This window comes from Pinus tabuliformis, chromosome 8 (assembly GCF_031772625.1).
Source record: "Pinus tabuliformis cultivar Carrire ecotype Pingquan chromosome 8, CPIR1, whole genome shotgun sequence".
In the NCBI taxonomy this organism is placed as follows: domain Eukaryota; kingdom Viridiplantae; phylum Streptophyta; class Pinopsida; order Pinales; family Pinaceae; genus Pinus; species Pinus tabuliformis.
Genome location: NC_142294.1, coordinates 609186667 through 609211013, shown reverse-complemented (window position 1 = coordinate 609211013; position 24347 = coordinate 609186667). Strand labels below are relative to the sequence as shown.

The window sequence follows — 24347 nt, the reverse complement described above, 5'->3', positions numbered from 1 at the left end:
TTAGAAGAGATGTAAAATTTGATGAAAATAAATCGGCCTGCGAGCCTAGTCCGGCGGATGTGCCACCTCTTCCTATCTCTTCTACTTTTGAAAACATTTCTTCTTCAGATGATGAAAGCGAGGATGATAATCCTCCCCCACCTTCTCAGGATCCTCAACTTCCAAGATGGGTCCGTGCTACTCGGGATGCAGCAGGTGATCTTGCCGGTGATCCTACAGATCAGCGACGTACACGTTCTCAGTTTGAAAGAGCCTCTTCTTTACTGGCTCAAGCTCCAGTAAATCATGATCCTGACACTTTTGCAGAAGCTTCAGGCCATCCACATTGGGAAGCAGCTATGAATGAAGAATATCATTCATTGATGACAAATGATACATGGGATCTTGTTCCTCTACCAAAGGGACGCAAACTTGTTAGATGTAAATGGGTTTACAGAACCAAGTATGGACCAGATGGGAAAGTTGATAAACATAAAGCTCGTCTCGTTGCTAAGGGCTTTTCACAGGTTGAAGGCATTGACTACACTGAAACCTTCTCCCCTGTTGCCAAAATGAACTCTATCCGCCTTGTTCTTTCCCTTGCTGCCTCTTTAAAATGGGAAGTCCATCAGATGGATGTTAAATCTGCCTTCTTGCATGGGGACTTGCAGGAAGAAATCTATATGGAACAACCCATTGGCTTCATACAAACAGACTCCAGCCTTGTTTGTCGACTTAAGAAATCCCTTTATGGCCTCAAGCAAGCTCCTCGGGCTTGGTATGCCAAAATGGATAGCTTTCTTTTAGAATCTGGCTTTTCTAGGTGTCATTCTGACAATACTGTCTACACCAAGAAAGTGGGCAACTCTCTTATCATCCTTGTTCTTTATGTTGATGATCTTATTCTTACTGGTAGTGATCCCAACCTTATAAACCATGTGAAGTCCAGCCTTAAAAAGAAATTTGAAATGACAGACTTAGGACACTTACACTATTTTCTCGGTCTTCAAGTCTTGCAATCCCAAGAGGGTATTTTCCTTTCCCAGTCCAAGTATGCTTGTGATATTCTTCGTCATTTTCACATGGAAGACTGTAAGCCAGCCCCTTCTCCCTTTCAGTCTGGAGTCAAACTTTCAGTCTCTTGTACTTCTCCTGAAGTTGATGCTACCTTATACCGTCAACTTGTCGGAAAACTCTTGTATTTAACCCATACTCGTCCTGATCTTTCCTTTGCTGTTGGCCTTGTTGCTCGTTTTATGCAAAACCCCCGTGAAAGTCATTGGAAAGCAGCTAAAAGAATACTTCGTTATGTTCGAGGTACAGTACAGTTTGGGATTCATTACAGTGCCAAAGCAGCTCCTCTGTTAGTTGGTTTCACTGATTCTGATTGGGCTGGTGACCCTGATGATCGGAAGTCTACTGCCGGTTATGTCTTCACTCTTGGTTCAGGACCTATTACATGGGCTTGTAAGAAACAGGCTGCCATTTCTCTTTCGTCAGCAGAAGCAGAGTATCGTGGTGCCGTGGAAGCTAGTAAGGAAGCCTTGTGGCTTCGTCAGATCCTATCAGAGTTTGGCTTTGAGCAGCAGCATCCAACCACACTTTGGTGTGATAATCAAAGTGCCATTCAGCTATGCAAAGATCCAGTCCAGCATCAGCGCAGCAAACACATTGAACTACACATGCACTTCATCAGAAAGCTCATTCATGACCATGTTCTTGAAGTGCAATATTGTCCAACAGATGATCAGGTTGCAGACATCTTCACAAAGGCTCTCACAGAGGCGAAGTTCACTAAACTTCGATATATGCTTGGAGTTCAGGAAGTTGTCACTAAGGGGGGATAGGCTCTAGTGCCTCCTTCCTTCTCCTATTGTGTCATATTTGTAAATCCTTCAATCCTATCCCAAGTTGTTCTTAAGGGGGGATGTTAGGATATTCCGACACATAGGATATAGTTAAGTTCAACTTGGTCTAGTATAGAGTTAGGTTAGAGTTAGGTAAAGTGTGTTTCTTTACCGTTGTACATTTTGTAACTTACAATCCGACGGTCACGATATGTAGTGATCCGACGGTTCACTCTCACCTCGGTATTACCGACACTTGATCCGTGGCTTGACACCCGATTGGTCCATGAGTTCTATTTAAAGCGCATGGAGGGTCATTGTTCGGGTAATCCGTGCATGAGAGAAGCTTATGTAAATTTTCATTCTTTGATTAATAAATTGCCTGTAGTACCCACGTTGGGACAGGCCGTGGACTGTTTCCCTCCTTGCACTCTGAGGGTTTTAACCACGTCAAAAATACTGGTGTATTGATTTGAGATCTAGTTGTGAGCGGTGTCCTTTTGGTATTCTTTCTGTGGAACTTACCCTGTAAATTCCTACATCGTCTGCATTAATTTAGACAGAAATACGAGGACATAATAGTCAATTTTCATATACCACAGTATATATTTGCATGTATCATTTAGATTTTATCTTTTAATGGTGTTTTCTTGCACTTTTTACACATATTTGCTTGCTGTTCTGGTTTTTAAGTGCAGAACAGCAGGAGATTATCACCTACATAAGTTCATGATTTTTGCATCTAGAGACACTTTTGGTCTCTGTGCTTGCTGCCTGCTTATTGTATGTGATAGTGTATCTGAATTTATTTTGGACAGCAACACGCTTGGTCAGTTTAAGCCTTAAGGTCATATTTACCCTCACGATTTCCAATGCATGCCTTTGGGAAAACCACCCTCTAGTTGAAGAAGTGCCAACCCAAAGCAAGACATATTTAGAGTGAGGTAACATAGGCTGTAGGTCTGGGAGTTATACCAACTCTTTCCATTCTGCAGGTAAAAATTTCTGGATGATAACGGAATGGATGAAAATGGTATTGGATGGGAACAACTTAAGTATCAAGAACTAGTGAGTCATATTAAAGAAAAGTTAGCTAGAACATAGTTAATGCCGAAAAATCACAAAATTAAAATGACATACAAATAATGGCCATCCTCATTGTTCAGATGAGGATAGGTATCATTCATACCATATCAAAAACAAATAAGCTTTTACTGAAATTTCCCATGCGATCAAATTACTAAGGAAAGTGAAGTGAATTCGAGAAATCAATGCTCATCCCTAGGAAAGGATGGGATTGTAAGGTTGCAGTTGTGATTTATAAATACTGCATGCAGTCAATTATAGCTCGAATGAGAGATTAAACGAAAAAAATAAGCAACTGCTAAAGAAGGAAAATTTGGAAAAAGGTTTAAATGAAAGACTAGAAATATTTTTTTGTTCAACAGATTAACTATAAAGGCTTTTGTTCTTCCATGTCAATGGTTGTTGTCAATTCAATTACAATAAATATTTCAGGGACTTTTCCCAATGTCTTAAGGCTCTTGAATAATGAGGATAATCCTGAGGAAATTATGACCAAATTAAACTGCTACAACATTCTTGGAAACCAAAATTCATACCTTAAAAATCAACGAGGCATGGCACAGTGGAAAGGTACATATTGAAAACCAATGATCTCCTAGCAAATGCTAAAGCCTAAAACTAACTAATGAATGATCTGTACGCTGTGTGCTTGGGGATTTCATGACATTTGTGTCAGCTATAAATAGCAGGAAATCGAGGAATAAAAGCAGAAGATTGTCAATCCACCACTGATTCACTCCCTGCCTAAAGCCTTAGTGGACTTCTAAATAGAAAATATAGCCCTAACTTCCACATACTTTCAAAGCATGCAAGACCGCTAGGGGAATCTAAAGGAATCATTTTCCTATTAAAAAAATTCTATGGTATAGGACCTTGGACCTGCAAGAATTCAATCTCAAATAGACCATAATCTTACTTCCTACCACCTGGTACAAATGGTGAAACCCTAAGGGACCATTGGATTTACCTCAGAGAAAAAAAGTGGTTATGCATTTCCTCCTATCTGCAACGAAAGCATGTGTTCCAGAAAAGTATCTGTGAACATCACACAATTACCTTGAACTTTCTCATGGCTTAACTCCAGCATCAAATTTATACATGTCCTCTACACGTTACTGCCAAGAGGCCCTTTCAGGTATACATTGCTTGAATACGGTATTAATTTTTCAAATTTTGTTATGGCGAACACTTCCATTTGTGATTACCATTTATGTGAAAACCTCTGTCAGTGAAAGGGTTGGGCAGAGCAGGGAAGAAGAAAAAAAATATTCCAAACAAATATCTTTTAAATACCACCTATCAGTCACTGCCACCAAACACAAGAGAAGCAGAAATATTGGAAATAACTTACATCATTTGCTTCTTCACGAAGCTCACGTAATCTTTCCTCCTCAAGCCACTTTGCCTGCTCTGCAAGCTTCTTTTTATAAGCACCCGTAACAAATTTATCCTTGTCTGCATACAAGTGATCTTCCTTGCTTCTTTCCTTGGCAAGTTGTCGTTCATAAACAATTTCTTGTTCTTGTTGACGAATCTTGGCCTTCTCTATCAGTTTTCCAATATATTTGGGCTACAGAAACCAAACCAAGTAAAGGTTTCAGTAATAGAACTGGATTTATGTTTATTTCAATAATATTAAAAGGGATAACATCCAAAGAAAACATATTACTACTATGTGGTATAAAATTATAAATACTATTTTATAACAAGCACAGTGCCCATATATACTCCATTTCTCGGAATAGAAATGAAGACTGCTGTCTAAGTGATCAACAGTGCTAGAAAGAAGAGAACAAAGTAATGACATTAGTTAGATTGAGAGCAATGGAAAAAAACATCATTCAGTTTGATCACAACAGGTTAGCCAATATTCATCTACTCAGAAACAAGCACAACTTTGAGTTATAGTACTTTTGGAGAAACAGACACCAAAGAGAATTAGACCATAATTGAGGTGGCCTGAAATGTGTTATGTCTGGGTTGTAGAGTAAAAGGTAACAAAAATATGACATATTAGGGTGTTAGTCTTTGGATAACTACATTATATGTCCAGGGTGCAGGGAAGAAAAAATATAGTCTCACAAGTTCTGTGTTAATTGAAGTTAGAGATGGAAGGGTTCTGCTAAATCTAGAAGTGCACCAAATTTGGCAGAAGAACCTGCATGTGAAACTAAGGCGCAGTCTTACTTTCTCTTAGTGTGGACTTAGGAAAATTCTCTAATTTTCCTTTAGTCTAAAATAGTAAATCGAACTGAGCATGCATGAAGATTTGCATGCTCAGTTCGACTTCAGTTTAGTGAGGCAGTTTGACTCAAGTTCAAAAGGCCAGTTCGCCTGAGTTCAACATGTCAGTTAGACTTGAGTTCAATGAGGCAGTTCGACTTGGGTTCTAGGAGCCAGTTCGCTTGAGTTGAAGAGCAGTTCGATCCTATATAGAGAAGAGCACAGTCTTGGTGAATCACATTATTATACACAAGTGAGAATTTGTGTTTTGAGCTCAAGAAAATAGTTCCAGATCAGCGCGTGAGGTCAGGGAGAGTGCATCACTTGAGGAGGCCGAGATAGCTTGCGCAAGGAGGCAGTTCAGCCTGTACAGTTGGTACAGCTACGCAAGAGAGAGGCCGAATTGGTCTAGGGTGTGCAGGATATTGTGTTGAGGAACAGAGAGTTGGAAGGGAATTTTTTCCCAGTGATTTGTAATTTACTACTGAGATTTTTCTGAGCAGATCAATAAAAAACACAAATTAGCAGGATTTCTCTAGTTGGGGTTTCCTAGGTATTTTTTGGTGTTTTGTTAATTGTGTGCTTGTGTCTTTATGAATTTATTTTTCCGCTGCAAATTCTTTAGAATACTCTGTATTTGATCAATGAATTTCGCAGTTCAGTTTCTAGTTCTTGCATCTCAGAATATTGTTCAAATTAGTTGTTGGGTATTAGAAAACTAACATGGTATCAGAGCTACAGATTGATTAAAGACCAGAAAGCAGTATATTTTCCTTATAAACAAGTGACATTTACAGTGCAGGGTACGTACTACGTAGTTTACACAAGGGCGCAGTATTTTCCTTTGAAATCAAGTGCGCAAGTGTTTTCTCTAGTAGGCTTGCGCAAGGGTGTTTCTGAGTAGTTCGAGTTAGAGCATGGCATACCTGGGTCTGAGATTTGAGGACCGCCTTGATGGGGCCTCGAATTTCTGTTCTTGGAAGGAGAGGATTGGTATAGTATTGCAGGAGCAGGGAATTTGGGAATTTGGGAATTTGTGGAGAGTCCACCAGCCGCTCCAGCAGATCCTCAGCAACTGGCCCAACATAATAATAAGGATGCAAAGGCCAGAAGAATAATCCTTGAAGGAGTCAAGGATCATATCATACCTCACCTTTCTGGTAAGAAGACAGCTCAGGCCATGTGGACAGCTATCTTAGGGTTGTACCAGGGTACGAGTGAGGCCAGGGAGTTGGTACCTCAAGATAAGCACAGAAATATCAAGATGACTAAGTCTGAGTCCATGATTTCTCACCTAACCAGATTCACCCAAGTGAAGGACGAATTTCTCAGGGTTGGGGAGACAGTCTCGGACAGAGACCTTGTCAGTTTTGCATTATTGGGCTTTCCCAAGTCACGGGAAAACTTCATTGATGCAGTGAGTGGTAGAGAAAAGCTTCCAAATTGGGAGTGGCTATAGAGTGATCACATGCAACAGGAGATTCGGAAGCAAGCAAAATCTAGGTCTCATACGAAGATTGACGAAGAAGAGAACTTTGCCCTAGATGGCAAAGGGGACAAAGCCAAGGGAAAGAAAAAGCTATGAGGGGCTGAGTCCAATTCAGGAGACAAGAAGAAAGATCTCAGTAAAGTGAAGTACTTCTCATGTCATCAATTTGGGCACTATTCCACCAAGTGTCCAAATAGGAAGAAGCAGTCCAAGAAGGATCACATGGTAGCATCAGCAGAGGTAGAAGAGTTCACTTCTCAGTTTGAGAAGGAGTTTTTGCTCATAGCTTGCACGGCAAGCTCAGTGGCCAGCGGCGTATGATATATTGATAGTGGAGCATCCTTTCATATGATCAAGAAAAACGGTTACTTCGGCCAATTAAAAGAGAAGGATATGCAAATTCATATAGAGATGGGAGATGATGGCAAGTACCTAGCACAGGCATGGATACAGTCAAATTTGAGAGGGAATCCAGAAAACCTCTCTGCCTTAGAGATGTCGTCTATGTCCCAAGGTTGAAGAAAAACACGGTTTCTCAACATTGGAGAGCAAAGGGTATGAGGTTATCTTCAGAAGGAGGAAGGCCTTCATCAAGCAACTCAACTCCGGAGTAGTTAAGCAGATTGGAGTTAGGGTGAAGAACCTCTACAGGCTACAGTTTGAGACAGAAGCAGCCTTGAACAGCAGAGAGATCAGTGTGCATAGATGTGACCTTGGGGAGCTTTGGCATAGGCATATGGGTCACATACACCATGCCAGGCTGAAGATTTTGAGTCAGATTGTCACAGGGTTACCGCAGTACCATATAGATCAACATGACATGTGCAAGGGTTGCACACTTGGAAAATATGCCAAGACATCCTTTTCTAGCAGAGACAACAGGGCCAAGAGTATCTTGCAACTGGTACATTTGGATTTATGTGAAAGTTTTTCCTCACCATCCCTAATGGCATACAAATATTATGTCACCTTTATTGATGACCACTCGAGAAAGACATGAATCTTTCCCATGAAGAAGAAAGATCAACTCTTCTCGAAGTTCATGGAATTCAAAGCCTTGATGGAGAACCAAACTGGTAGGAGGATCAAGGCGCTGAGGTCAAACAATGGTGGGGAGTACATCCCCAATGCTTTTAGAGACTTGTGTGACAAGGAGAGCATCAGGAAAGAGCTCACCACACCTCATAACCATCAGCACAATGGGATGGCTAAGTGCAAGAACCAGAGCATTGTTGAACTAGCCAGGGCTATGTTGCATGACCAAGGGTTACCTCTGTTTCTTTGGGCAAAGGCATGCAACACTCCAGTCTTTTTACAAAACAGGAGTCTACACAAGGTGCTAGGAAAAATCACACCCAAGGAGGCTTTCACAGGCAAGAAGCATGACGTGTCTCACGTCCAGATTTTTGGTAGTCTTGTTTACTGCCATGTGTCTTCAGATAGTCGGAAGAAGTTGGAGCCCACAGCAAGGAAGGGCATTTCCATGGGCTACAACGAGACATCTAAGGCATACAAGGTGTAAATTCCAACACTCAGGAAGACGGTGATCATACGTGATGTGAAGTTCAAGGAAGTGATCTCAGGAATTCCTTTGAGTGTGAGCAGGGTGCAGCACAGGAGGAGCAGGTGGCTCATCCAGCTCTTCAGACTTCATCACAGCCAGTTGTTGGGCAGGCAGACTAGCATATAGTTGAGGAGAAAGTGCAATTACAGGAGGATAGAGTAGTGCAACAACTTAGCCAGTGACTGCCAGTGCAAGGAGAGGTCGAGCCAAGTGGGAAGACCAGTTGCCTAAGGAGGTTCAAAAGAGAGTTAGGGCTCCCAGTAGCACATTCAGACAGAGTAAACAGCGACAGAGATATATAGGATACATGGCACTTATGACTGAGGTGACAGACTTGGAGCCTTCTTGTTACAAGGAGGCAACTTCTCAACAAGTTTGGTGTGATGCGATGGTGAAAGAGTACTCTTCTATCTTGCAAATTGATGTCTAGGAGATAGCACCAAGACCGGTTGGAAAATCAGTTGTGGGATCACATTGGGTGTACAAGATCAAACATGCAACTGATGGGAGAGTGGAGAAGTGTAAGGCTAGATTTGTGGCCAAAGGGTTCTCTCATGTCAAAGGGATTGACTATGATGAGACGTTTACATCGGTGGCTTGATATTCGTCCATTAAAACTATTCTAGCAATTTCTGGCAATTGCAGTACAGATGGGGTGGAGGATCCACCAAATGGACGTGAAGGCCACCTTCCTTAACGGAGTTGTTGAGATTTATGCTAAGCAACTTGAGGGATTTGTCACTTTCAGCAAATGCACGCATGTTTGTAGACTAAGGAGGGCTCTTTATGGCTAAGGAGAGCTCTTTCAGCAAGGGGCAGTTTTGTCTACTTGAGATGGGAGTGTTAATTGAAGTTAGAGATGGAAGGATTCTACCAAATTTAGAAGTACACTATATTTGGTAGAAGAACCCGCGTGTGAAGCTAAGGTGCAGTCTTACTTTCTCTTAGTGTTGACTTAGGAAAATTCTCTAAGTTTCCTATAGTCAAAAACAATAAATCGAACTAAGCATGCATGGAGATTTTATCTCAGTTCGACTTCAGTTCAATAAGGCAATTTGACTCGTGTTCAAAAGGCCAGTTCCATTGAGTTCAAGGTGTCAGTTAGACGTGAGTTCAGAGAAGCAATTCAACTTGGGTTCTAGGAGCCAGTTCGCTTGAGTTGAAGAGCAATTCAATCTTGTATAGAGAAGAGCGCAGACTTGGTGAATCACATGATTATGCACTAGCAAGAATTTCTATTTTGAGATTAGGAAAATAGTTCCAGATCAGCACATGAGGTCAGGGAGGGCCAAGAGTACAAGGAGGCAGTTAAGCCCGTACAGTTGGTACAGCTGCACAAGAGAGAGTCCGAATTGGTCTAGGGTGTGCAGGATATTGTGTTGAGGAACAAAGAGATGGAAGGGAATTTTTTCCCAGTGACAACTTGTTACTGAGATTTTCCTAAGCAGATCAATAAAAAACACAAATTAGCAGGTTTTCCCCAGTTGGGGTTTCCTGGGTATTTTTGGTGTTTTGTTAATTGTGTGCTTGTGTCTTTATGAATTTATTTTCCACTACAATTTCGTTAGAATACTTAGTATATTTGATCAATGAATTTCACAGTTCAGTTTCTAGTTCTTGCATCTCAGAATACTGTTCAAATTAGCTGCTGGGTATCAGAACACTAACATTCTGTATCTGCATGATTGGTCAATCTTGGTCTTCAGGAATGACCAGATCTCTGTGTATATGATTGCCGTAAACTTGGTCTTCGGAAATGACAATACAGAAGGATAATTTAGAAAACCCATTTGCAGCTTTCTTACAAATGTAATTTTCCTTTCCAGGAAATTGACCTTGCGGGTATTTTCAAGATATTTACTATATTTTCAAGGAAGAAACCGATCAAGCCACCATCAAATAGGAAATGACACCCAGATATATTCCTTGCATCTTTTGAAGAAGCCTACTCGTCTGTGCATCCATCAAGCTCTAAAAAATATAGGCAAGATTATTGTCACAACAGCCCATCAAAGATATACATCTTGTTCAAATATGATTTTGAACAAAATGACATCATAACCATGCCCAAAGATAAAGTATATATTGAATTCCATAAACCTAAGTGGCAATTAAATAAATTGGAATGGTTACATAAAGAAGCCAATAGCTAAATGAGAAGGAAGTGCAACAATAGGAATGATAAATCTGATCCCAAAAGAACAGAATAAGAAATTTGTGACCAAGAACGAATTCTTTACCAATGTTTCTTATCATTTTTAAGCCAAGCTACAGCAATTGTTGAATTAATGGTGTAATCTTAACATACAGTCATGGGAAAACTCACTTTGTAATCATTATTATTGTAATGGCCTTACTGATTTAAGAATGTGATAATATCATCTTTGACACTGTTAGCTCCCAAACCTGCACTTCAAAATGTTACAAAGTCCTATACAAAAGTGCAACCCTAGAGGCATTTAGCAAGATTGCCCAATGTCATCACAGCAATACTTCCTCTCACTTTAGGCCAGTTCCTTTCACACACAAGGGTGTTTCATGAGATTTTCCTTATGTTAAAGTCGGCAACTAGGGCAAAATTCCACCTTGGACAGCTCATTTGATGGAGATAATTATTGCAATAAATTCCTCTTTTCGAGAGGACCAAAATCGACCTAAAGATCACTAAATTTGAATAAGGAAAAATATATTTTTGAAGGCATGCCCACTCACATGTAATTTGTCAAGGTCGGCTTGGGGTTATTTGTTAAAATTGGCAACTACGGCCAAATTCCACTTTGAACAGCTCATTTGATGGAGATGGTGATTGCATTGAATTCCTCTTTTTGAGAGGACCAAAATTGATTTAAAGATCATCAAATTTGGCTAAGCAGAAATGTGTTTTTGAATTTATGCCCAGACATGTGTAAATTGTCAAGGTTGGCCACATCATCATGTAGGCTCATGAAGCCCAAGGGACATGTCACTTCGCCCTCAACGACTTGTATAAATATAAGTGACCTCTCACCTCATTTGGCATCCTCATCACTCACACATTCTTCTCTCTCCTCTCATTGGTTCGTACAGCTATTGGGCAGATCTTTTCTCTCACACGTGTGGCAAGGAGAACAAATTTTCTGGGCAGATTGCAGGGCCGAAATTTCAGAGCTGTTCCAGAATTTGACCACTGTTGACCAAGGACTGTTTGACCAAGTTTGACAGTGATTTTGGAGGATTTGACTATGTTTGACCAGACCGCATTGATTGGCACAGAAATAAAGATTTTTCTGGGTTGTTGGACCTGTGCTGACTGTAGGCATGTTTGACTGTAGGGTTGACTTCATGTTGACCAATTTTGACCGCAGTTTTTGTGATTGTTTTGGGCTGACTTTGACCACTGTTGGAGGCCAAGTTTAACTTCCTTTGACCGAGCTTCAAAGGGAAATTTTTGCTGCCACGTTGGTTAGAGCTGAATTTGATTGCAGTTGACTGCAGATTTGACAGGGTTGTTTTGACTTTCATTTGGCAAGTCAACTTTGATTTTTTGTACTCTCTTTGTTCATTTTAGGCAACAATGGTATGTTTTATGCTTTAGAGCAATTTTACTTCAATTTCTTAATTAGCCCAATATCAACATCAAGTTTAGCAATCACATCAACATGATAGAACATAAACATAAACAGTAGAAGACAAGCCAAGACAAGAGGACACAAGATGTGGCACCAGCCAGGGACAAACCCCAATGTTGGAAAACACTTGATCAATTCTTCTTATAGTCTTCAATAGTTCAGCAGAGAGAGATAGTACAATTTACAAATCTAATCATTTATGATAGTAGCAAAAGAGCCCTAACCAGAAAAGTCAACATTGGTCAACACGGCAGAGTTGACCCTCAGCAAATCAGTCAACTTCAGCCTCCAAATAGCAAGATAAAACATCCCTCAAAATAGTGAAATTCAGCCCAATCAAAGTCTGGTCAAACAGCCCACCTACGGTCAACCCTAGCTGCAGTCAACAGTGAACGTTTAGCTTCGATTTCTGTGCCCAGAAATGTGACCTGCCCAAACAAAGATAGCCCTCACAAAAACGCAGTCAAAGGAGGTCAACGCATGCTGGTCAACGCTTGGTCAAACTGCCTAGAAATTCGGTCTCCTAAAATTTCAGCCTCCCGAAATTTCGCTCTCCTAAAATTTCAGCTTCCCGAAATTTCGCTCTCCTAAAATTTCAGCCTCCCGAAATTTCGCTCTCCTAAAATTTCGGCCTCCCGAAATTTCGCTCTTGGAATTTCAAACATGTGGAGAGAGAGAAGCCCAAAAATCCATACCCAATCAATGAGGAGAGAGGGAGAGAAGTGTGAATATGAGTGTGTCCAAATGAGGCTAAGTCACCTTTTATTTATATGCAACATTGAGAATGAATAAACGTGACTATTGGGCTTCTGAGCCTAAATAAGTTTGTTGACCGACCTTAACAATTTGACCATAATAAAATTAAATTCATAACTTCATTTGTACATGTCAGAATCGGATGATCTTTAGATCAATCCTACACCTTTCGGACAGAGGAATCCAAGAAAAATATCAGTTGTCATCTAAGTCTCCTGACACGGGGATTCGAGTGTTGGATTCAGACACATTGACCCCTCATAAACCCTCCCAAACCTCATAAACCCTCACAAACCTCATAAACCCTCACATTTTTGGGATTCAAATCCCAAAATCGGGACACAACCGGGATTCGATGGTGTCCTGTTAGGACACATGGTGTCCCATTTTAGGATTCAAATTCCCATCAAATCGTGTCAGATTCGTGGGATTCGGACACATGGCCTGTTTTGGATGAATCTGGTTTCTTAGGTTGTCATAAATAAGATGACCCATGTGGATTTTGGCCCTAGTTGCCAATTTTAACACTCCCTCTCAACAAGGGAGAACTCCATCTGCTAATCCATTTGCCAATCTGTACTATCTCTTCCATCAATGCACTACTCCGCTCTGCTGAACTATGAAGAAGAAGAAGTGATCGCGAATGTATCATACCATTCTCTACTGACCCGAAGTCAGTACCAATCAAAGGAGAGTGTGTCATACCACTCTTACTAGCCCGAAGTCAGTTCCAATTGATACCAGATCAATATCGGTCATCCTAGCATAGGGAGTAGGTAGTACACGATGCATCCATCGGTAGTACTACGGTCCCTATCCTCATTTCCCTACTCATTGGCCAGATGAGAGGTACTTCCCATGAGTCCCAGACTGCATGGCTAGGATGTCTCAACAGGAGAAGGATGAACCACTCAACCTGCCTACATGTCGCCAAGGGGTATCGCAGGGGAAGGCTGAACCACTCACCCTATACACAGCGAACCACGAGAGGAAGGCTGAACCACTCACCCTATGGTTTCTCATCGCTCCAAGAAGTACCCCAAGCCCCCCGGAGCTCCCAGAGCTCAATGTCCATATCATACAGGACCCTCATAAGAGGGTCTCTCCACGACTCCAAGTCGTTCTCGGAAGGCCAAGAACTTGACCTTCCCCAGGGGCTTTGTCAAAATATCGGCGACCTGCTCATCAGTCCCAATGTGATGGAGCCTTATTGCTCCTCGTTGTACCATATCTCGGATAAAGTGGTACCTGATATCTATATGCTTGGAGCAATCATGAAACACAGGATTCTCTGATAATCGGATCCCACTCTGGTTGTCGCAGAGGATCACGGTGGTATCCAGCACATGTCCAAACAACTCACTGAAGAGCTTCCTCAACTAGACAGCTTCACAAGAGGCCATACTAGCAGCTATGTATTCAATCTCGACGGTGCTCAAGGATACAAATTTATGCTTCCTGCTCATCCAAGATATCGAAGCAGAACCCACCAATCAGCGTCAGAATAACCATGCAGCCTCACATCTCCAGCAGTGTATCTCAGTCCATGAGTGATTGTGCCCCGAAGATATCTCAAAAGATTCTTGGCACCAATCCAATGTATATGATGAGGCTCAACCATATATTGGCTCAATGTGTTAACTGCAAAACATATGTTCGGACAAGAGTTCACCAAGAACATCAGTGCTCCTATGAGTTGACGATACTTAGAAGCGTTTCCCAATTCAGGTCCAACAGCACTACCACATAACTTCTTAAAGTTAAGTTCCATCGGAGTAATCACAGGCTTGCAGTCCACCATCCCAAATCTTTCCAATATCTTCACAACATATTTTCCTTGAGAGAGGAAAATTTCACCTGGCTTTTGCCAGACCTCCAACCCTAGGAAATAGTGCATCGGTCCTAGGTCCTTCATCTCAAATTCAGAAGCCAACTCCCTCTTACATTTGTGAATGAGAGGGTCTGCACTTCCATCAGCTCCATGCTTGATTTTGTAAAGCCACTTAGAGGTGACAACCGATTTTTCCTGGGGTCTAGGGACCACATCCCAGACATCATTCTTCATTATTGACTCGTATTCTTCATTCATAGCATCCTTGCATACTTGATGCTTCACGGCGTCTTCAAATGATGAAAGCTCATTTTGAATGATAGTGCTCATGGCGGTCAAATATCCTTGATACATGTTCGACTTCTTGCTTTCACGGAAAGTCCCCCTTGGTGCAATGTGTCTCTTGGCATCTTCGAGAGTCTCCCTAAGCCATGAGGGTCTCCTTTTGGAGGAGGAAGGCTCATGAGGAGGAGGATCTATAGGATCCATAAGTTCATCAACATCAGGCATCGTTTCGTCTTCTTTTGCACCCTGATTTCCGGTGTCAACTTCTTTGTCCTTCCTTAGGATAGGAAGGTTGTTGACCTTCCTGAGGACCGTATCTTCGTCGAAGGTGACATCATGACTTATCTCAACTTCCTTTTGACCAGCCACATAAATTCTATATCCCTTGGAATTTTCACTATAGCCCACAAAGATTCCTTTCTTCCCAGATGTCCACCCAATTTGCTTATTTTCTCTTTTGGCACATGAAAGTATACAGGACTTCCAAAAATTCTAAAATGAGAGACATCGGGTTTCTTACCAGTGAACATTTCTTCGAGAGTCTTAGAGTCCAATGCTTGATGAGGACATTGGTTTTGAACATACACAGCAGTATTTGCAACTTCAACCCATAGAAACTTCGGAAGGCCTTGATCATGAATCATGGCACGAACAGCTTCTACAATAGAGTGATTCTTCCTTTCATCCACACCATTCTGCTCAGTTGTGTATGGTGTTGTAGTCTCCCTCTTAATGCCAGCTTCTCTGCAATAATCTTGGAATTCATTGGATTCGTACTCGATCCCATTATCAGTCCTAAATATCTTGATTTTCTTCTCGAATTGGTGTTGATCAAGGCTTTGAAGTGTCGGAACCATGTGACCACTTCATCCTTCTTCAAGAATTAGATCCAGGTCTTGCGAGAATAATCATCCGTAAAGGTGCGATAATATAAGTATCCTCCCAAAGAGTTTATGGGCATCATACCAAATATATCGGAGTGGATCAATTGACATTGCCAGCACTATTAACATTGCCATCACTTCAGAATTCGTTGGTAAGGATGTTGAAATTAAGGATACCAAGATCATTAACATGGATGATAAAAGAATCATGGATGATTATAATATATATAAGAACGGAAGCAACTTAGAAGGTAAAGATCTTGATGCTGGAACTAATACAAGCTATAAATTTATTAAGAATGATAATGCTACCAGTGATAATTCTGATAATGAGAGGTTTGCTATTGGGAACCCCATTGCTCCGAATAAGCATGATAAGAGAGTCGTGAATCTCTCATCCATAATGCTCAACTCTGAAGAAATCAAAATCCTGAGCAAAGGATTGGGATTTGCGGTCTCACCTAAGAACATTCCTTTTGAAAGCATCATTTGCAACATTGAGAATGGGACTCAAGGTCTTTCAGCAAACGACAGGGAGATGTTAAGACAAGAATGTTCCCTAGCTATGTTGAGGTCTAAACACCCAAAGAGTAACCTGAATAAAGAAGGGCGAGAGGCTCTTAGATCCCTTCGAAATAATGATAAGATAGTTGTTCTTAAAGCTGATAAAGGTGGAGCCACCGTTGTGTTAAATAAGGAGGATTACATTCATAAAATGAATGAGCATTTGAGTTGTGGAAGTTACAGAAGAGTCAACTCCAACCCTATTCCCAAGGTGATAAAGCAGGTCAAGAAAGCCATCATGGAAACCAACCTGGAGGATAAAATAAAAAAGAAGTTGATTCCCTCCTGTGAGGTTATTCCTAGAATCTATGGATTACCAAAAATCCATAAGGAAGGGGTCCCTCTTAGACCAATTGTTAATACCATTGGTTCCCCTACCTATGAATTAGCTAAGTATGTAGCTAAGATCCTAAAGCCTCTGGTTGGTAACACAGACTCTTTTATAAAAGACTCAAGTGATTTTGTAAAGCTTATTAAGAATAAAAGGGTCAATAAAGATGATATTCTAGTAAGCTTTGATGTCGTATCCTTGTTTACAAAGATTCCTCTTGATGAAGCTGTTCATGTTATAAAGATGGCCACCGACCCCGGAACAGCGAAGCTTGCAGAAATCTGTTTGCGGTCCACTTTTTTCAGTTTTCAAGATCACTATTATGAACAAATTTCTGGAGTCGCCATGGGTTCCCCGCTCTCACCTATTGTCGCCAACCTATACATGGAGCACTTTGAAAGAAAAGCCCTTGACTCATTCCACTTGAAGCCAGCATGGTGGAAAAGATTTGTCGATGACACCAACCTAAATTGGACTCATGGTAAGGCAGAGCTTAAGAAGTTCTTCAATCATCTTAACTCTATATCTTCCGAAATCAAATTTACTATGGAGCTTGAGGAGAATGGTAAGATCCCCTTTCTTGATGTTCTGATCAGTAGAAAAGAGGATGGCACTTTGGGACACCAGGTCTACAGGAAGAAAACTCATATTGATAGCTATCTTCATGCTGACTCGTATCATCATCCATCCCAAAAATTTGGCATCTTAAACACCCTAGCTGTGAGGGCTTTCAGGATTTCTGACCCTGATCACCTAAAGGATGAGATTGATCACTTAACCAATGTCTTCAAAAACATTGGATACAAGGAGTGGAGTATCAAGAGAGCTATAAGAAGGGCTCAGGATAGGGCCCTCTCTAAGCATCCCCCTAAAGACAAGAAAGAAAATCATGGGAAAGTTTACCTTCCATTCATCCAAGGGGTTACAGATAAGATTGCAAAAATTTTAAGGAAGAATAACATAGACACTCAGTTTACAACATGTGGAACGATAAGGGAAATGATGAGGTCGGTTAAGGATAACATTGATCGTCAACAACTCAAGGCGTGTACAAGATTGATTGCTCATGTGGCAAGAGTTATATTGGGGAAACAGGTCGGTCTCTAAAAATAAGACTTAAAGAGCACGCTGCTGACATAAAGAATGAAAGATCCCGTACATCAGCCCTTGCTGAGCACTCGTCCAAGACCAAACATCATGTGTGTTTGGAAGACACCAAGGTAATTGCTAGAGAGGACAACTATCATAAAAGAAAAATCAGAGAGGCCATTGAAATTATGAAATTCCCTCAGAACCTCAACAGGGACAATGGGAGTGAAATCAGTGGAAATTGGCTTCCTCTGATCAGACAAATAAACCCCTCCGGACCCTTTGAAGCATAAAGAGGGGAAAAAAGGGGTCTTTCATTTCGAAAGTTTAATTAATTAATTAAAACAAAGTAATTAATTTAATTTAATTAATTATATTAAGTTAATTAATTAATTAATTTAATTTAATTTAATTATATTAAATTAAATTAATGATTTAATCATATAATTAATTATATTAAATTAGAAACAAATTAATTAATTAATTTAATTTAAATTAATGATTTAATTATATAATTAATTATATTAAATTAATTAAATCTTAATTAATTGACTTAAACAAATTAATTGATTAGTTAATTTAATTTAATTATATTAAGTTAATTAATTAATTTAATTTAATTTAATTTAATTAATTATATTAATTTAACTTAATTATATTAAGTTATTTAATTTAATTTAATTTAATTAATTATATTAAATTAATTAAATCTTAATTAATTGACTTAAACAAATTAATTAATTAATTTAAATTAATTTAATTAATTATATTAAATTAAATTAATGATTTAATTATATAATTAATTAATTAATTTAATTATATTAAATCAAATTAATGATTTAATTGTATAATTAATTACGTTAAATTAAATTATTGATTTAATTTTATAATTTTATAAGATTGAATCAATTAAGGATTCATGATGAAAATAATTAATCCTGAACTAATAATGGATAATTAAATAATTAATTAAAAAGTTTTTATAAAAAAAAAATAAGGAAATTAATTAATAAATAAGAAATCATGTGTCGGCCCTTTCAAAATTAGGGTTCTTGGTTTATTTATATCCAGGTCGCAAGGCTCCCTTCTCTCAATAATCTTTCATTCATTTTCTATCTGATTTGTCCTGATGATGGACCCCCTTTGGGGTTTAAAACGTCGGCAGAATGAACTAGAAACTATGGGTAATCCGGATCATGACTCTACAATTGAAATATATCTATGGTCTTACTATTAATTGGGGGGAATGGTCCCCTTGTAAGTTTTCCTTTGGCATATCTCAAACATACACCTTCATGATCTACTTTGAACTCAGGCATACCTGTCAACATCTGTCTCACATCAAGTAGGGCCTTGTAATGAGGATGGGCAAACCTCCGGTGCCATAGTTCAAATTGTAGAGATGTGTCGCAATACATGGCTCCCAATGGACTTCATCCAACTTGATACAAAGTGTCGACCCTGAACCCAAGAGTAAAAGCATCTTTAAAATTTATTTTCCAAACACGTACCTTTCCATCAATGAATGCCACCTTGAATCCTTTGTCCTCCATGGCTGAAATGGAACCCAGGTTCTTCTTGAAATCAAGTACATATAGTACTTCTTGCAAATGAATAGTGTTACCTTGATTCAATTGAAGGGTAACATTCCCTACTCCCTTCAAGGGATAGGTGGCATCGTCTCCAAGGATGATCTCCAAGTTTGTATCATTTTCTATCAGATTAGAGAGGGCTTCTTTGTATCCGATGAAGTGCCTTGAGGCACCACTATCAATCAGCGAATTTCCCAAAGTGTCCGGAGTAGAGGTAGTGGAGAGGGTCGATATAAGATAGTAGTCTTTTTTCTTATTGTTAACAACATTTGATTCTTCATACCTCGAGTTCCTTGATTTCTTGGAGGGTCGACCATTTCCTTGATTTCCCACATTCCTTTTTCCTTTGCCATTCCTTTAATTGTTGTTGTTGAAGTTGCTCCTGGAATGATTGTGATCATCATCATGCGATGTGTCCCTTCTATTTGGACAATCCCTTGCATAGTGGCCAAACTTATTGCAAACAAAGCATCTTCCCTTCCTTCCAGTTTTGAATCTCGATCTTCCTTAACTTTGCTTCTTTGAACTTGCATTGTTCTTCCTTTGGCATGAGCAGAGAACGCAGTGGGGTTGTTTCTATTAGAAGGCATTTTTTGCTCCACCATTTTTGTTTCTTCTTGAATGCATCTTGACATCAATTCTTCAAATCCTGGAATTCGATCATCGTTGACTATAGTGGTTCTAAATACATACCACTCAGGTGGGAGTCCTCCAAGGGTGGTGAGAGTAAGTTCCCTGTCAAGAATGACTTCTCCAATTGAGAGTAGATCATTCTTGATCTCAGTAATCCTCAAGAAATAGGATTGAATGTCCTCGTCCTTGTCCTTCTTAATATCCTTCAACTTATTCTTGAGAAATAGAATTTGATTAGCATTACTAGGCTTGAACATGCCAACCAGCCTGTCGTAGATCTCCTTGGAGGTCTTCAATTCAGAGATATAGGCCACCAGATGCTTATCAATGGAATCCCTGATAATATTCTTTGCCTTGACTTCAGCCCTATTGTACTTGGTCTTCGCAGCAGTCGATGCATTTGAAGGAGGCTCAGGGATTTTACCCTGCACATAATCCATCACTTCTTTTTCTTCCAAGGTCAAATCAAGAGACATCTTCCATCCATGATTGCCAGATTTATCATGGAGCTTGTCTTCAGCCGGGAAGTAGGTTCCGACATCAATTCTTCAAATCCTGGAATTTGATCATCGTTGACTATAGTAGTTCTAAATACATACCACTCAGGTGGGAGTCCTCCAAGGGTGGTGAGAGTAAGTTCCCTATCAAGAATGACTTCTCCAATTGAGAGTAGATCATTCTTGATCTCAGTGATCCTCAAGAAATAGGATTGAATGTCCTCGTCCTTGTCCTTCTTAATATCCTTCAACTTATTCTTGAAAAATAGAATTTGATTAGCATTACTAGGCTTGAACATGCCGACCAACCTGTTGTAGATCTCCTTGAAGGTCTTCAATTCAGAGATATAGGCCACCAGATGCTTGTCAATGGAATCCCTGATAATATTCTTTGCTTTGACTTCAGCCCTATTGTACTTGGTCTTCGCAACAGTCGGTGCATTTGAAGGAGGCTCAGGGATTTTACCCTGCACATAATCCATCACTTCTTTTTCTTCCAAGGTCAAATCAAAAGACATCTTCCATCCATGATAGTCAGATTTATCATGGAGCTTGTCTTCAGCCGGGAAGTAGGATGAGGAACCCATTGAACCTTTTGTCCTTATCCAACTGTCTTTGGTGATTGCTCTTTCACTCTTGCTTGGGCTTTGTCTTCACCTCAACTCTGATACCATGTTAATTTTAGGTAACAATGGTATGTTCTATGCTTTAGAGCAATTTTGATTCAAGTTCTTAATTAGCCCAATATCAATATCCAGTTTAGCAATCAAATCAACATGATAGTAAAATGCAGATATAACATAAGCATAAATAGTGGAAGACAAGCCAAGACAAGAAGACACAAGATGTGGCACCAGCCAAGGACAAACCCCAATGTGGGGAAACCCTTGATCAATTCTTCTTATAGTCTTCAACAGTTCAACAGAGAGAGATAGTACAATTTACAAATCTGATAATTTATGACAGCAGCAAAAGAGCCTAACCAAAAAAGTCAATGTTGGTCAACAGGGCAGATTTGACCCTCAGCAAATCGGTCAACTTCAGTCAACTTTGGCCTCCAAACAGCAAGATAAAACAGCCCTCAAAACAGTCAAAATCAACCCAGCCAAAGTCTAGTCAAACAGCGCACCTGCGGTCAGCCCTAGCTGCAGTCAATGCTAGTCAACAGTCAACGTTTAGCCTCGATTTCTGTGCCCAGAAATGCGGCCTGCCCAAACAGAGATAGCCCTCACAAAAATGCAGTCAAAGGAGGTCAACGCATGCTGGTCAACGCTTGGTCAAACTGTCCAAAAATTCGGTCTCCTGAAATTTCGACCTCTTGAAATTTCGCTCTCCTGAAATTTCGACCTCCTGAAATTTCGGACGTGTGGGGAGAGAGAGGCCCAGAAATCTATACCCAATCAATGAGGAGAGAGAGAGAGAAGTGTGAAGATAAGTGTGTCCAAATGAGGCTAAGTCACCTTCTATTTATATGCAACGTTGAGGATGAATAGACGTGACGGTTCGCCTTCTGAGCCTACATAAGTTTGTTGGCCGCCCTTGACAATTTGATTATAATCAAAATAAATTCATAACTTCTTTTGTACATGTCAAAATCGGATTATCTTTAGATCAATCCTACACGTCTCTGAGAGAGGAATCCATGAAAAATATCAGTTTTCATAAATAAGATGACCCATGTGGAGTTTCGCCCTAGTTGCCACTTTTAACACTCTCTGTTGAACATTTGAAATAATAATAAGAAGAAGTGATCAAAGGGTTTCCCCACACTGGGGTTTTTCCCTGGCATCCACCAAATCTGGTGTCTTCTTGTCTTCTGCATTTTGTTATTTCATGTTCTATCTACAGTTACTGTCAATATGATTAATGGTTAATGTGATTGCTATTGAAAACTAAATTGGAAATTGCTATTGGGTTGCTAAAGAACATTGAAGTAATTGTGCTAAGCATAGAGCATACCATTGTTAACTAAAATTAACATGGTATCAGAGTACAGGTGAAGACAAAGCCCAAGCAAGAGAGAAAAGAGAAAAGCACTCACTAAGGGAGATCTATTAGACAAGATTATTGGACTAGCCTTAATGGCTACTACATCTTACTTCATATCTGAGGATAAGCTCAAGGACAAATCCGACTATCATGCATGGAAGATGACTTTGGACTTAATTTTGGAAGAGCATGATGCCATGGACTATGTGCAGGGGAGAGTGGTGGAGCCTCCTTCAAATGCATCGGCTACTGCAAAATCTAAGTATAACAAAGGTGAGGTCAAAGCTAACAAAATTATCATAGACTCCATTCAAAAGCATTAGGTTGCCTATATTTCTGATTTGGGAACATCTAAGAAGATGTATGATAAGCTAGTTGGGATGTTCAAAGTAAACAATGCAAATCAAATCCTCTTTCTCAAGAACAAGTTGAAGGACATCAAGATGGATAAAGGAGAGTCTATCCAATCCTACTTTATGAGAATAACACAAATCAAGAATGACCTACTATCTATTGGAGAAGTTATTGCTGACAGGGAGCTCACTCTCATTGCACTTGGAGGTCTTTCAAGAGCATGGGATGTGTTTAACACCACCATTCTCAACAATGACAGGATTCCTAGTTTCGATGAATTATTGGCTAGATGCACTCAAGAGGAGATGAGGATGATGGAGAGAGACAAGCCTTCAAATGGAAATGAACCTACTGCTTTCTCTGCTCATGCTAAGAGGAAAAATAATGCTGGTCCAAGGAGACAGGGTCAAGGATTCAAGCAGGATTTCAAAGAAGGAAGAAAAGGAAGGTGCTACAATTGTAACAGGTTTGGCCACTATGCGAGAGTGTCCTCACAAGTATAATTCTTCAAGGGATGACGACAACAACAACAACAATTTCAAAGGCGATGGCTATCAAAGGAACAATAAGTTCAACAATAAAGGAATGAGGAATGCTCTCGCTGCTCGATATGGAAATTGTCGACCTCACAAAATGACAAGAGGAAAGTAATGTTGTAGAAAAACAAAAAGAGTTTTATCTTATTTCCGCTCTATCTACTGCCTCTCCTCCGAATACTTTGGATCATTGGATGATTGATAATGGAGCCTCAAGGCACTTCACTGGGTACAAGGAGGCCTTATCAAATTTGATTGAAAAGATGACTAATTTGGAAATTATACTTAGAGATAATGCCACCTACCCCGTGAAAGGGATAGGTATTGTCGCTCTTCACTTGAATCAAGGTCAAACCATTCATCTACAAGAAGTGTTGTATGTGCCCAATTTGAAGGAGAACCTGATGTCTATTTTTGCAATGGAAGATAAAGGCTTCAAGGTAACATTCATGGGTACATATTTGGCAAAGAACTCTAAAGATGCATTCACACTTGGATTTAGGGTTGATGGTCTCTATCAAGTTGGAGGAAGTCCTTTGGGAGCCTTGGCTAGTGTTACTTCTCTTTAATCTAAATTATGGCACCAGAGATTCGCCACCTTCATTACAATAATACAAAGCCTTACCTGGGGTAAGGAAGATGGTCACAGGTATGCCCGAGTTCAACATGAATCATGAAGGAGTTTATCAGGGTTGTGCAGTTGGGAAACTTACAAGGGGACCATTCCCTTCTAGTGAAAGCCAAACTATCGATATTCTTTGATTGGTCCATTTTGACCTATCTGGTATGTTGCTTGTAACACCATTGGAGGATACTTATACTATGCAATCTTTGTGGATGACTTCTCACACAAAACATGGATCGATTTCTTGAAGAAGAAGGATGAAGTGTTCGAATGGTTCCATTCTTCCAAAGCATTGGTGGAAAATCAAACAGGGAAGAAAATCAAGATAGTGAGGACCAACAATGGAACCGAATATGAATCAAATGAATTCAATGAATTTTGCAGAGAGGCTGGCATTAAGTGGGAGACAATTGTTCCATACACTCTTGAGCAAAATGGAGTTGTTGAAAGGAAGAATCGAACAATTATGGAAGCCACTCATGCCATGCTCCATGATCAAGGTCTATTGAAGCTCTTATGGGGAGAAGTTGCCAACATTGTCGTGTATGTTCAGAATAGGCACCCACGTTAAGCATTGGATTTCAA

The 24347-nt window shown here is 39.9% G+C and overlaps 1 protein-coding gene across 1 annotated transcript in view; it reads right to left on the bottom strand.

Moving 5' to 3' along the window:
• LOC149236974 (uncharacterized) overlaps positions 1 to 24347 on the bottom strand; it is a 166050-nt gene that overhangs the window by 91207 nt on the left and 50496 nt on the right. The window contains exon 3 of the mRNA XM_089372555.1: positions 4264 to 4482. Coding sequence (XP_089228681.1) covers positions 4264 to 4482 — 219 coding nt within the window. The remainder of the gene's footprint in view (positions 1 to 4263; positions 4483 to 24347) is intronic.